The sequence below is a fragment of the Lepidochelys olivacea genome, assembly GCF_965140295.1.
Source record: "Lepidochelys olivacea isolate rLepOli2 genome assembly, chromosome: 13".
NCBI lineage: Eukaryota > Metazoa > Chordata > Testudines > Cheloniidae > Lepidochelys > Lepidochelys olivacea.
In genome coordinates, this window is record NC_140423.1 from 31971671 (window position 1) to 31987255 (window position 15585).

A 15585-nucleotide genomic window follows, 5' to 3' on the forward strand; every position below is an offset into this window, starting at 1 on the left:
TGTTACAGAAGGTGATTAATTGCCCTGCACACTTGCATGACAACTGCCTCCACAGTGGATTTCCTGATCCAAACTGATTCCCAACTAACCAGTTGCAAACTGGCGTTGTGAGCTTCCACAGTGCAATTGACACTCACTTCTCAACTGTCAGTGCAGCTCTCACTTTGGTGCGTCTGCGCTGGAGGGCTGTGGAAAGTGGCCAGGTAGGGCAAGTGCAGACTCTCAAAGAATAACAGTTGATGAGTACCCTTTCTTTCATCCTCCCATACTGGGCTTCGGACACAGGCCAGAGACCATCTTCTTCCATGTTACCCTGACTATACCAGTCAGAGCAATCAACCTTACACATCCAATGAGCCTGAGATGTGATCCACCCTCTAGCCTATTACTTCATCATACAACAAAAAATCCTATTGCAATCCATATAAAACAAGACAGACTTCGGTTTGTGTAACAACTTGTGGGGTTTTCCCATGAGTACGGTGAAAATAAGTAAGAGTGAAGTGGCAGAGTTAAAGCTATTGTTAAATTGTATTTGAATATTCCCAAGCTTTCCAAGCCAAAGGTTTTCTCACTTTCAAAATGTTGGTTTTATAACTTTAACTTTGAATTCCTTGACTTTCAAAGAGAAGAATATTGTGTTTTTATTTTAATAAATACAATGCTTTAAATTAATAGATATAATATTTAGAACTTAAAATCTATCTCACTGAAGTTTTTGCCTGGGATTTTATATTGACTCCAGGTAGCTGAACTCATAGTCCTATAACAGTTCATACAGATTCTTCCGTCTGCTGGTCTAGACTGGGTTTGCAGATAATGGCCAGTAACCCTAGCTGAGGCCACATATCTCATGGAGGACTATCTGGTAACTCAAGCCATTCAGGGGCCCTCTACGAAGGGAACGATGGCTCCTGATATGCTAGAAAAGGAAATAAGCCAAGGACCCAAAAGTGGTGATAGAAAATGCAGACTGTTATCCGAGCAACCGGCAGCATGAGGGACAGGAACACACCTCCAGGTCCATGGGTCAGATTTCTCTGTGACAATAGGCTTATGCTGTGATGTTGCACTCTATATGCTTTTATAAAAATATGCTAATGAGTGTGAATATAATGTAACTGAAATGTGCTTCATGCAAAAGGTCTCTTGAAAGGTATCATTACAAAGCTTATAATCTACTGAATGTGTTCATCCTATCTGTATGAATGTATCATTCTTGTATATGAAACTAGAAATATGAAATATAACTCTGAGGGCCTATTGTAATTATGCAAAGTGTGGGCCATTAATGGTGCTTTGGAATCTTGATGGCTCCCATTAACCAGGACAACTGACTGTGGATGCCTCTGTTTTACTTGTAAGTCTTCATGTATACATGTGTGCTGGCAAGTGAGTAATGAAGTCTTACAGTGACATGTGATCATGTCACCTGAACTGGAATCCATCTTTAACCTGGTGTTTTTCCATTGAGAAGGAGGGGTGGGAACCCAGAGAGGGACAAAGGATTCCCGGCTTATGCAAAAGACATACAAGTGGGTGGAACAGAACAAAGCGGGCAGCCATCATGAGAAATCCCCTAGCTACCACCTGAGCTGGAACAAGGACTGTACCAGGGGAAAGGATTTTGCCCAGACTAGGAAGGCGTCCAGTGAAAGAAACTTATTGAAACATCTCTGAGGGTCAGATTTTATCTGTATTCAGTTTTATTACTGTACTAGGCTTACACTTCAATGTTTTATTTTATTTTGCTTGGTAATTCACTTTGTTCTGTTTGTTACTACTTAGAACCACTTAAATCCTACTTTCTGTATTTAATAAAACCACTTTTTACTTATTAATTAACCGAGAGTATGTATTAATACCTGGGGGGGGCAAACAGCTGTGCATCTCTCTTTATCAGCGTTATAGAGGGTGAACAATTTATGAGTTTACCCTGTATAAGCTTTATATAGGGTAAAATGGATTTATTTGGGGTTTGGACCCCATTGAGAGTTGAGCATCTGAGTGTTAAAGACAGGAACACTTCCCAAGCTGCTTTCAATTAAGCCTACAACTGTTAGGGAACGTGGTTCAGACCTGGGTCTGGGTTTGCAGCACGCTAGCGGGTCTGGCTCAGGAAGGGCAGAAAAGCAGGAGCAGAAGTAGTCTTGGCACATCAGGTGGCAGTCCCGAGGGGGTTTCTGTGATCCAACCCGTCACATATACGCTTAAGTGCCCTTGTCTCAAACCTACATAGGAGCAAGGGCTCGCTGCTATTCAGAAAGAAGGTAACACAGCTGCCAGAAGACAAGGGACAGACCTAACGACTCCTGCAGACAACAGGGGCACTGATTCCGCGACTGCCACTACAAGGAGTATAACTTTGGGCAGTTCTGAACTGGAGAGAATAGGACCTGAAGTAAAAGCCTGAAGAAACTCACCATCTCAGATGAAGAGGGTGAAAAGACACTGGCCCTCATAGACTTTGGGTATAATCAAACATTTATCCAGGAACGAATGGCCAATTTATACCCATTTTGGCTTCTGCCAACATAGTCCCTTAGCATAAATAGCTCATCACCCTCCTTGGAACATTGTCTTCAGTTGTGGGAACTCCAACAACAGAAAGATGTCAAAAGACTGGAAAGAAATCTGAAACCAGCAACGAAAATTACCAGAGGGCTGAAGGCAATTAATTAGGAGGAAAGATTAAAGTAGCTAAATATGCATTGTTTGGCCAAATCATTGCTAAGCAGCATACATAATTTTCCTGAAGTACTTGAAAAAGAAAAAAACTTTGTTTAGAGTTGTATATAATTAGGGGATAGGAATGGACCAAGGAGGAGAATGTGCAGCAAAATAAGACTATTAGATATAAGGAAAGCAGGTTTTAAGGAACTAAATCTAATGAAGGTGCAATGGAAAGAAATATTAAAGAAGGCTGATGGACAATGCAAGACATACATTAAAGCACCATGAACTCCCCTTCCTCTAAAATAGAAGGATATAAGAAACTGCCAATATATCTTCAGAAAGAACCGCAAACATCTTAGGGTACAGCAGAACCTGGACTGGAAGTGAAAAGGAGAAGCACGTGACTGGGTGAAGATCTGGGAGGCCACGTGTGCCTATGGTTAGCTGCAAGTAATAACAGGCTATTTGGAGCAGTAGCAGCCTTACCTTTGAAGATACACTCTTTCCAGCACTTTGGCTACCCACACAGATAATTGCAAGAGGTTCTGTTTATGTTGTTAGGGGGAATGAATCTTTCAGTGAGGTAACAGAAGGGAAATTAAGGGAAGGGCAAACAGAGGCAATTTTAATATTTCCATTAAATATTTTTGGAGTTTCTTTAAGACCAAAGTTGTTTCTCAGTCTGATTCACACATATTTAAAAAGCAAGGGAATAGAGTACAAACATAGTTTTAGGTTGAAAATTTAAACCCAAATAGTCAGGAAATTATTATTTAAGGTGCTCACACTAATCCCAACTCTGTGACCAAAAAGATACAATACAATAGGGCCTTTCATTAAATAATCACACAGCATATTCATATATATCCACTTCAGGTTTCAAATGTTATGTTAAGAGTTTTTTGAGTGGAATAAGCTGCCAAAGAAGTAAGATGCAAAGACTCTCAATACATTTCAGAGTCTGGAAATTAAGGGGGAAAAAAGAGAAATAAGAGATGCAGAAAAATGAGGGGGACAGGGTTGCTGGGCCAAGTGACTATTTCTTCCCAGAAATTCCTTTTGGCCTGTGGATAGCTCCTATAGGTTACAGTAGTAAACTTAATTCTTCAGACATTAGGCTCCTAAGAGAACTGGCAGTCTGGAAAATACTGTATTCCCTTGTGTGTCCCTGCTACGTCCCTCTGACCTTTTCAAATGTGTTATGTTAGATGAAAATTAGATTTTTTTTGGCTACTTATTTCACAAATGAAGAAAAAAATATTGCTTATGGCATTAAATATTTTTACATGCACCCAATCTGGCATTTACTGAACTTGCATGGCCATTTTAGAGGTGCAAGTGTAAATGTCAGTGCTATAATTTGCTAAAGGTTTCTGACAGCCAGCAATTAAAATCACCACAAATTCTCACAATTTAAACCACTTTTACGTAAATGTAAACTTTTCCTAAAACAGCTAAATGAGAGTTTTCCATCCAGTCTGAGTGAGGCTTTTTGATAAGCTCATGGCAATGCTCTTTCTGCTACTGAGGATTTTTGAGAATACTACAAATATTAGTTTCTCTTTGGGTCTGTTTGACCTTTAATAAAAATTTGCTAAAACAAACAAGCTAACAAAACAAATAGAATATTTCTTGTCAATAACCATGGAACTGCTTTTTGACCTGACAGGACTGCTTCAGTCTGCATCATGAAAATAAAAAAAAATTATTATAACTTTCACTTACCAGACATGAAGCTGGGCTACTAGAAACCAAGAGTTCAATGTATCAGGCATATGGCACCCTAGGAGAAAAACAAAACACAACTAAACACAAAAAAATTGCATGATGTTTTCCATTGATTTTTACATTTTAAAGAAAAGTTCTTACTTTAAATATATTTTTGTACTTCAACTTGTTTCATACACTAAACATATATCAGAAGATCCTGCTTAGTCTACTTCCGGAAATTTGTGTTTTACTCCACAGAGAGCTCCGAAAACCATTTTTTCCTCACCTTTTAGACTGCAAACTCTTTGGGGAAGGAATTGTCATTTACTGTATGTTTGGACAGCACCTAGACTGGCTAGCCTCTAGGTGCTACACATTCTAAATGTTAAAACAAAATAATAATAAGGAAGTCCCATTTCTCTTTCCACGTCTAGCTCTCTTAGCACAGAGAAGACTTCTATCCATACCATACCTCTTAATCTGATCTGCGTTCAGACCTCACACCTGCTAATTCAGAAACTGTCTCACTCTTCATGCTTTAACCTGACTGTTGAGATCAGTTATGACAGATTTGCTACCAGTTCCTTCTTTTGCCTGTCTGCATATGTCAAGTCCCCTCCTGTTCTGGAACAGACTTCCTCCCTTGGTCTGACAGAGGAAGAGTATGTTGACATTCAGAGAATACTGACAGGCTCTTCTGTTTACCCAAGACAAAGTTCACCTCTATAAAGCGGGCCACACAAAGCCTATGCACCTTGTAAGTCAAAGAGGCACAGATCTCATGTAGGTCTCTGCACAAGGGAGAATTTCACTCTCAAGTTTTTCTGAAGGGGTGGGAAAAAAGGAGTTCATTAGGCTATGGAGGTCCTTTAAGTGTCATCTCTGACAAAATATTAATTTGTTTATTTACTATTTGGGTATTTTAAATCCTTCATTGTTCATATGCCCAGAGATCCTAACAGCCAGTCTATAAACTGGGAAAATTAAAGTAAACAGCTGGGAGTTTTAGAAGCACAGCGACTAATCACATGCAAATTAACAACCTGACCTGCTGATACACTAGGCGCCTTTCTATATTAAGTGCAAAAAGCTAATGTTAATGCAACATTCAGGTTGTGGAACCAAGCATTCAATTAAGGAATTCCAAAATTTAAAGGTTCTTTCTGCTGTGTTAATTTGGTCAAGCTGAAAATACGTATTCTGCTTTCCTTGTTAAATGCAATCTTTCATATATTTTTGTTCACTTGTGCATACCATATATTATGCAGAGAATATAGAATGATGTAGTATAAAGATTTTATCAACATGAGTTTTCAATATCAGCCAATCCCAAATGAATGCCAATAAAACCTTTATGCCATACCACACTGCCATGTATTCTGTATATGCCACATACATTACAAAACTAACTCAACAACTTGTTTACTGGGACTATTCTTATATCCTTGATCCTGTACAGATAGATGCCCAAAGGCTGCAATTTATTTTCATTGTATCTAATGTAACTGAGTATGTTTTCATTATCTGTATAAATATCTAACAGTATTACTCTAGGGTCTGGAAGCAGCCATCACAAGGCTGAAGGCAGAGAGTTCTTCAAAAGATGGCAGGTGTAAAATGGAATGAATTTAAGACCAATGAAGAAGTTAGAAGGAGAGTAGGTTGTGAAATCAAGGTATAAGATTGGTTACAAATCGAAAAGATTACAATGGGGGGACATTGCAGATGACAAGATGCCAAACAAAATAATGCAAGCACAACCAAGGTCAGTCCCACCTAGAAGTCGACTACCAACTAGATGGCAGGACATCATATGCAGAGACATAACCAGGCTGGGTTTAATGGAGGAACAAGCCATGGACAGGAATGAGTGGTGACATTGTACTGCTCCCCAACTCTGCAAAGATGTTCCAGGATGAGAGAGAGAGAATGAGAGAGACAGACAAATGTCTAATCCTCTTTTGACTCCTACAAACCTTTTGGCTTCAATGATGCCTCGTGGCAATGAATGCCACAAATTAAATATGTGTTTTGTAAAAAAATAAAATAAAATAAATAAATACATTTACAGTTTTAAATGTGTTGCCTTCAAATTTTTTTGACCCTTTGTTCTTGAATGATAGAATCATAAGGTTAGAAGGGATTGCAAGGGTCATCTAGTCTAACCCCTTCCACAATGTAGGATTTGTTGTGTCTAAACCATCCAAGACAGACGGCTATCCAGCCTCCTTTGGAAAACCTCCAGTGAAGAAGCTGCCACAACCTCCTGAGGCAGTCTGTTCTATTGTCCTACTGTTCTTACAGTTAAGAAGTTTTTCCTGAGATTTAATCTAAATCTGCTATGCAGTAGTTTGAACCCATTACATCTTGTCTTGCCCTCTCTGGCAAAAGAGAACAACTTTTCTCCAGCTTTTTTATGGCAGCCTTTCAGCTATTTCAAGACCGCTATCATATCCCCCTTTAATCTCCTCTTTTCCAAACTAAACATATCCAGTTCCTTCAGCCTTTGCTCAGATGGCTTGCATTCCATCCCTTTGATCATCTTTGTCACTCACTTCTGGATTCTTTCTGGTTTCTCTTCATCCTTTCTATACATTAGTGACCAAAACTGGACACAGTGCTCCATCTGAGGCCTAACTAGCACTAAGTAGAGTGGTACTATCACCTCCTGTGACTTGCATGCTATGCTTCTGTTAATGCAAATTGAAACGGCATTCGCTTTTTTTGCAACAGCATCGCATCACGTTGAGGTTGCAAGCCACAACTCCCAGATCTTTTTCAGTAGTACTGCTGCCAAGCCAGTTTTTCCCCATTCTGTATTTGTACATTTGGTTTTTCTTCCCTAAGTGTAGCACCTTAACGTTTGTCTTTTATGAATTTCATTTTGTTGTGTATTGCCCAGTTCTCCAATTTATCAAAATCCCTCTGAATTTTAGCTCTATCCTCCGAAGTGTTGGCAACCCCCCCAGCTTTGTCTCATCTGCAAACTTGATCAGCGTGCTCTCTATTCCTACATCCAAGTTATTAGTAAAGATGTTAACATGGACCCAGAACAGATCCCTGTGGAACTCCACTTGAGACCTCCCTCCAATCCATCATTCCATTAATAGCTACTCTTCATTTGTGGTTGTTTAACCAATTATGTGTCCACTTAACAACAGTTCTGACAAGCCCGCATTTCTCCAGCTTATTTATCAGAATGTCATGTTGGATGGTGTCAAAAGTCTTGCTGAAGTCCAGGAATATTATGTCCACAGCATTCCTCCTATCCACCAAATCAGCTGCCCTGTCTAAGAAGGAACTCACGCTGGTTTGAAATGGATTTGTTCTTGGTAAATCCAAGCTGGCTACTAGTGATCACGCCGTTCATCCTCCAGGGATTGGCAAATTGAATGCTCTACACATTGCTCTATTAGCTTCCCAGGTATCGAGGTCAGGTTGACTGGTCTATAGTTCCCCAGCTCCTCCTCCTCCTCTCTCTCCCTCTCCACAACCAGATAAAGATGGGCAAATGTAGAACCCTTCTCCAATCTTCCATGACCCCTCCTGTCATCCAGGAGTTTGTATATATTTGTGCCAGGGGCTCCAAGATTTCTTCAGCTAATTCCTTCAGTACCCTCAGGTGAACAGCATCAGGCCTTGCTGATCTGAATTCATTCTAACTGGTCAGAAGATCTCTGATGTGTTCTTTACTTATCCTGATCTGCATCTTTTCCCCTTTATCATCTATGGTAACTTTGCTAGTCATCCGATCACATTTTTTATGAGAAGACGGAAACAAAGTAGGAACTGAGAAGCTCCACCTTCCTATCATCTTCTGTTACCACGTCACCTTCTCCGTTAACCAGCGGACCCACACTGTCTTTTGATCTTTCTGTTTTTTTGGTCTGAACATATTTGAATAACCCCCTCCTGTTGTCTCTAGCATTCCTTGCCAGCTGTAACTCATTCTTTGCCTTGGCTTTCCTGATTTTGGCCCTACATACTTATACATGGGAATAGTGCACTTCCTTGGTGACATGCCCCTCCTTCCATTTCCCGTATGCATCCCTTTGGGGTTTTAGATAGCCAAAAAGCTACTTATGCAGCCACACTGGCTCTTCTTATCTTTCCTCTGTAACGGAATAGCTTGATGTTGAGTCTCTAATATTACATCTTTTAAGAACTGCCAGCCCCACTCGACTCCTTTTCTTCTTAATTGGTCCTTCCATGGGACCTTGCCTACTATTTCTCTGAGTCAGTTGAAATCCACCTTTCTGAAGTCCAGTTTCCTTGTTTTGCTGTTCTCATGCCCTCCTTTCCATAGGATCTTGAATTCTATCAGATTATGATCACTTCCTCCCAAGTTCCCGACCACCTTACATTCACAACTAATTCATCCCTGTTGGTCAAAAGCATATCCAAAATGGACAACCCCCTAGTTGAGGGAAACTAGAAGAGCTCTAATTAACTTCGCTATACTGTTTATTTTTTGCATACTTATACCATTTTCCCTCTTTTCATCCCCAGAAGGTAAAGAGTCTCAATCTTTTCACTCTCTCTTCATATGGAAGTTTCTCCATGTGTCTAATAATGTTCACTACCTGTATTTGGACCCCTTCTATTTCTGCTCTTATAACACTAGAACAGAAAATAATATTCCAGGTGAGGCACTATCATCAATTTATATAATGGAATGATAATATTTTCAATATTACTTATTTTTTGATCACTGCTGCACATTGCACAAAGGTTTTAAATTGAGCCATCCACAATGATACCTTGAATTTTATCATGAGTGTCTACAGTTAATTCAGAAACCAACAATGCATATGATAAATTTAAATTATTCCTTCCAATGCGCACTAACTTGGCACTTAACACTGAATTTCATTTGCCTTCATGCTGCCCATTTTCCTACCTTGGCTATGTCCCTCAGAAGTTCCCCACAGATTTCTCAAATCTTGACTAACCTAAATATTTTGTGCCATCTGAGGAATTTGCCATTTTTTAAAAAATTCTAAGCCATTTACAACATCTGTTCCTCCATTATCCACTACTTTGCTGATGTACTTAAAGAATTCTAGTTGATTAGAGAGGCAGTTTTCCTTTACAGATGCTGTTGCTGATTTGTTCATATCATATCTAAAGAAATTTTATATTTTATAATTCTAGTTTTAACCAATTTTAGTTGATGCTGAAGTAGGCTTATGGGTTTGCAATTCCCAGGATCACCCACTGCTTGGTAAACTGGTCATAATCAAACATCTACTCCTGATAGCAAGATGGCAGCTCCCAGCGACTAGTTAAATTTTCAAACTAGCACTTTCATGCTGTCTTCCATGTTGCCCCTAACACATCAGAGGAGCTCCCTGTAAACGTACAAAACTACCTCACTGTCCTCCTTAAAACTCTCCTCTGCCATGTTGCTTACAAAAAAGCAAACAGATAGGCAGCTGGTAGGCTGAGAAGCTGCCCATCATACTGACCAATGTTGTCTCATTGTTTCCTTGTGCTCCCCTTGTCTTTCTGTATCTATGTGTTTGCACATGCCTAGCACAAGATGGTCCTGGCCCATCACTGAGGGCTTGGCTACACTTACATTTTATAGCGCTCTAACTTGCTGGCTCAGGGATGTGAAAAATCACCCGCAAGTGCAGCAAGTCAGAGCGCTTTAAAGAGCTACTTAAACAGGCTCCGAGCCCTGGGAGCCGCGCTCCCAGCGCTCGGAGCTAACCCCCTCGTGGAGGTGGATTACCAGGAGTGCTGGGAGAACTCTCTCCCAGCGCTCGCGCGTGACCATACTCGCGCTTCAAAGCACTGCCACGGGAGCGCTCCCTCGACAGCGCTTTGAAGTTTCCAGCGTAGCCATGCCCTGAGACTAAGTGCTACAGAAAAACAAATACAACAACAAACATGTTTACGTACAGCCAAATGCACGGCAGTTCAATCTCCAGGCAGCTCAAGCACTTGATTCCTCAAACACTTGATTCCCACAGACTCTTCGGTGGATACCATCTGGTCCTAGTGACTTGCTGTTCTGAAAATGTATCAATTTGTTCTAGCATATGCTCGTAACACTTCAGTCTCTGAAAGTGTCCTCTAATTTTTACTTGAAGAATAGGTCCTGGTTGGTATCTCTCTAGTATTAGTTGTGGGGAAGACATGCAAAGAAATCATTTAGCTTCTCGGCAATGTCCTTGTCCTCCTTAGTTGCTCCCTTTACCCACTAGTAGTCCAGTGCACCCATCAATACTCTCACAGACTTCCTGCTTCTCATATACTTAAAGAATTTCTTGTTATGTTTTTATGTCTCTCTCTATTTGCTCTTCAATATCCCTCTTCGCTCCCTATTTTTAATTCCCACTTTACAACTATCTGCCATTGCTTATGTTCCTTTTTACTGGCTTCACTAGGGCTGGATTTGCATTTTCTAAAGGATGGCTCAAATAACCTGTTGTAAATTTCCCTTTAACTAGACTATTCTTTATTTATTTGGTTTGATTTAAGTACACAGAAAGACATGAGATGCTCATCTAAGGTCTCTAGGAGACGGATCCTGTACTATTTAAGTGAGCTGGAATTTTGCCATTGACAAATGTGAGCAGGATCAAGTTCTCCACATGATTAAAACCACAATCATAACAAAAACTGCAACACACCAGTATGGCCAGTTTCTCTCAACCAGAGAAGAAAGGGTTACTCACCTTGTGCTGTAATTGTGGTTCTTCAAGATGTCTCCCTATAGATGCTCCGCTTCAGGTGTGCGTGTACCTTGATAGGAAATTTTTCATTAGCAGTGTCCATCTGGCCCATGCATGAGCTCTGTGCAACCTCATGGCATTCTCTGAGGGTACACCGGGCTGCATGGGTGAACCGCCCTCAGCTCCTTCTCTGTCCAAATGCCCAACGAAGTACAGTCCAAAGCAGAGGGGAGGGAGGGCAGATAGTGGAGCACCCACAGGGACACACATCTCAAAGAACCACAGTTACTGAACAAAGCAAGTAACCCTTTCTTCTTCAAGTCGTGCCCCTCTGGGTGCTCCACTTCAGGGAGGAGGGCGTTTCAGAATCAAGTCCAAGACTGAAGACAGCACTGCATTACCAAGTGCAGCATCACATCCGGTGGCGTGGATGAAAGCATAGCGTTTCGAAAAGGTATGCACTGAGGCCCATGTAGCAGCTACGCATATCTCAGATATTGGAATGATTTGGAGTAATGCTGTGGAAGCTGCCTGCGATCTGGCAGCATGTGCTGTTATCCTCTGGGGAGGCAAAGCACCAGCTGCATTATAGCAAGAAGTAATATATCCAGACAACCATCTTAACAGCCTCTGTGAAATCATCGTGTACCCCCTAGATCTTTCTGCGATGGAGACAAACAGTTTAGGCAATATCCAAAATTGCTTGGTTCTATTCAGGTAAAAGGCCAAAGTCCGACTTACATCTAACATATGAAAGGAGGTCTCATGCTAAGATTTATTTGGTTTAGGAAAAAATATTGGTAGACGAATATACTGGCTCAGATGGAAACCAATGCACCTTAGGTAAGAATTTCAGAGGACTTGAGTCTTGGCAGACTCTGTCACATCCTGAATTCTAGCTCCAGGTAAGCAGCACACTTCTAGGGATTCTCAGTCTGGGCAGCAGATAGAGGACTCAGTCCCCGACCACCACCACCCTGCTCCTCCTCTTGGAAGTGGTGGTCACGAAACTCCCATCCCTTCTAACCCCTTCCTCAGATGACTTTTCCAAGGCATTATCAACAGTATTACCTGTGCAGAGAGCCTGAAAGCAGTTGCTTATCTCTATCTGTGTTGGGGGTATACTGGTTCTCCTCCTTCAGAAGGTCACAGGCTGCCAGTTTTCTTCCCTGTTCTTCAGTCCCCATTGCACTGCCCTCTCCGATTCTTTGGCATGCTGTGCCCGCAATACCAGAATGTGGCCCATAGACCTAGCTTTAGCATTTATTTTATTTAGCAGGTCTGTCTCCTGTAAGACATTGGCTTTTAGCAGTTAGCATAAAGCTTGAGGCCTATGAACTTTGGCACAGATCAATGGCCCAACTAAGTTTTGGGGACCTGGGAATAGTGTGTTTAAGGGGGAAGTTTGTACATACTGACACCCAGCAACCACAGGAATATGAGCTAACGGCAGCTTTTGGCTACTTTAAGATAGGAACCTCTGCAGATGTCTGACCACAAGAATGCCATGAAGAAAAGGAGTACTTGTGGCACCTTAGAGACTAACCAATTTATTTGAGCATGAGCTTTCGTGAGCTACAGCTCACTTCATTGGATGCATCCGATGAAGTGAGCTGTAGCTCACGAAAGCTCATGCTCAAATAAATTGGTTAGTCTCTAAGGTGCCACAAGTACTCCTTTTCTTTTTGCGAATACAGACTAACACGGCTTTTACTCTGAAAAGAATGCCATGGCAACAAACTGATGTATTTGATAATAAGATGATATTAATATATTAACCCAGCGGTTCTCAAACTATTGCTTGAGACCCCAAAGTGGGTTGTGACCCTGTTTAATGGGGTCACCAGGGCTGGCATTAGAGATGGTAGGGCCCAGGGCTGAAGCCTGGGCACGGGGACCTGTAACCTGAGCCCTGCCACCTAGGACCAAAGCCAAAACCTGAACCCCACCTCCTGGGGCTGAAGCCAAAACCCAAGAGCTTCAGCCCTGAGCAGTGGGGCTCAGGCTTCGGCTTCAGCCCTGGGTGGCGGGACTCAGACCCCCAAGACCAGGGCTGAAGCCCTTGAGTTACAGCTTTGGTGCCCCACTGTCTGGGGCAGCGGGGCTTGGGCAAACTCAGGCTTCGGTCTCTGCTCCTGGGGTCATATAGCAATTTTTCTTGTCGGAAGGGGGATGCAGTGCAATGAAGTTTGAGAACTGCTGTACTATCCTGTAGAAGGGCACCCAACATTAGTAAGGTGAGGAAATACAAATAAGGAAGAGAGGAAATACCCAAACTGAATATGCATTAGGCATAGTGGCCTATGAATAACTACGTTGGGCCTCAACATAACGTATTATAAAAATGATCTCCCAGCCTCTGAGCAGGAGAGAGAGATGTAGCCCTTGGCAGGTGCCAGGATGATGGCCACTGGTGATGACGAGGAAGGTGATGGTAATGAAGAAGATAATGGCTAACATTTCAGGTTGTTCTGAAAGGGATGGAGTGAGTATATAGAGATGTGTATTCTGTGTTATTGCTACCTTGCTGGGTTAGAGTGCTTGTGACTTTCCTAAATGTATTAATAAACTATTACAAATACAGAAAGGTTTCTAAAGTGTGAGTGTTGCAACTGTGCACATCAGGGTTCCCAAAGGAACAATAATTTTGATAATACTGGGCCTGATCTTGGGACAAGAATAAGTCAAACCTCAGAGTAATAACTGGGAATTCTTAAGTAATCAATATAATTAATCTATAATCCATAAATCAGGCTACACAAATCCTGATTTCTATTCAGGAAGTCTTCATTTTTTCTGCTGCAATGCAGGGTCGATACTTGGGCCTTCAGTCCTTTGACCTTTTCTTTCAGGATGGAGACCAGCTTGCATTTTGTACAGACGAAGTCGCTTCTGTCCTCCAGTAGAAAGACAAACAGCTGATCCATCACAATCCATATTTTCTTCCTTGTACGGTATCAAGAGCCTTTTCAGACGATGTATTTACTGTTCCCAGAAGCCTGAAAGGCAAAAACTCTGTGGTCTCTCTCCCTAGGTGAGATCCCAGGCATACTCCCTCTGTTTGCTTCTCCTCTGTTCACTGCTCACTAGGTTCGCAACTGTTCATTGTTCACTAGGTTTGCTTCTTTTGTTGTTGGTGGGCAATGGCAAAAGCTGGGCTAATTGCATTCTGGCTGATCTACTTCTTGATGTCCATCCATCAGCTCAGCAACAATGGGGCCAAATGAAATCTTTCCACCACTTCATCTCGTACCAACTTCACGGCTTCATTTATCTTTAAACCTTTTTTCGCTAGGTCATTCTCCATCGTGCCTATTCAACGCATCCTCAGTCTTCCTCTATTTTTAGTTCCTTGCACACTGATATGTAGTGGCATGTATGAGATCTTTTCCAGGTCCATTCTTGTCCAAACCATCGCAGTCAGCTTCCTTGAAATTTCTGTAACAGTGTTATTTCCTGCTATAGCCATTTTCTTATCACTTCATTTTTTATTTTCTGCAATCTTGAAACTCTCAGTATTCCCCTCAGCCAGTTCATTTCTGCAGTCAATATCTAACATCCATTGGCCTTCCTCATACTCCAACATTTCAACACGTATAGCAGTACTGGTAAGACAACTGTCTCTGTACACTGATTTTTGTTTTTATCAAAATGTCTTTGGCTTTCCAGGGCTTACCAAATCCAAACAGAGCATGAAGAAGAGAAGCCAAAAAAATATGGCAACTGGAAGACAAGAAGAAAAGATCAAAGTTGGAGACAAAGAACTAGAACAAGTGGAAAAATCTGAGTACCTTGGAGAACTAGTATCAAAGAAAATAAATTGTTGAAGATGACATTAAAAAAAAAAGACTTTGGTGAGCCACTATTGCATCTGGAAAACTCTAAGATCTGGCTGATATGCAACTTCATGTTAATCAACATCTACTATACACATTTTTTAAATGAGCAGGTCTCACAGCAATGTCAACTCGCATACATTGTATATACTCAATTACGCAATATTAAGGTTCTGTGCAAGTTTTACTTCATAGCATCAAATATAGTACTAGGAGGATCTGCCATCTAGCAACCATTAAAACACATGAAACTGGAATATTTATGTTGGATGTAACAGAAAAACTTCGGAAAGAGTGCTAAATGTGTTTTTCTTTTAATCAGAAAGGTTTTAAAAAAAAATCAGTGGAAAATAAAGCTACCCTCCAATAAATTATAATAAAATGTGCAATTAGCTTCCTTTGCTGTGCATGACAAGCTAGATGAAGCAGACACCTTTTCAGATTCCTGGTACTATTTCCCACTGCTGACCCTTGCACAAGGGGTAACTTATTAAAAAAACTATTTTACTCTCTACAGGTACAAGCTGACCATTTGCTATCTCCCATAACCTCATGTGAGGCTAAAGCTACCAAATTGCAGGGCTAACTAAAAAGTTATAAAGGAAGGGCAAGACAGTGGAATTTCAAGCTGTTAAATGTGACAAACTTACCCAAAAAAACAAAATCATGCAAAAACTGAA

The 15585-nt window shown here is 41.1% G+C and overlaps 1 protein-coding gene across 1 annotated transcript in view; it reads right to left on the bottom strand.

The window, feature by feature from the left end:
* The window catches only part of UQCC1 (ubiquinol-cytochrome c reductase complex assembly factor 1), a 93448-nt gene that overhangs the window by 47043 nt on the left and 30820 nt on the right, over nucleotides 1-15585 (bottom strand). Inside the window, exon 6 of the mRNA XM_084645176.1 lies at nucleotides 4402-4459. Coding sequence (XP_084501302.1) covers nucleotides 4402-4459 — 58 coding nt within the window. The remainder of the gene's footprint in view (nucleotides 1-4401; nucleotides 4460-15585) is intronic.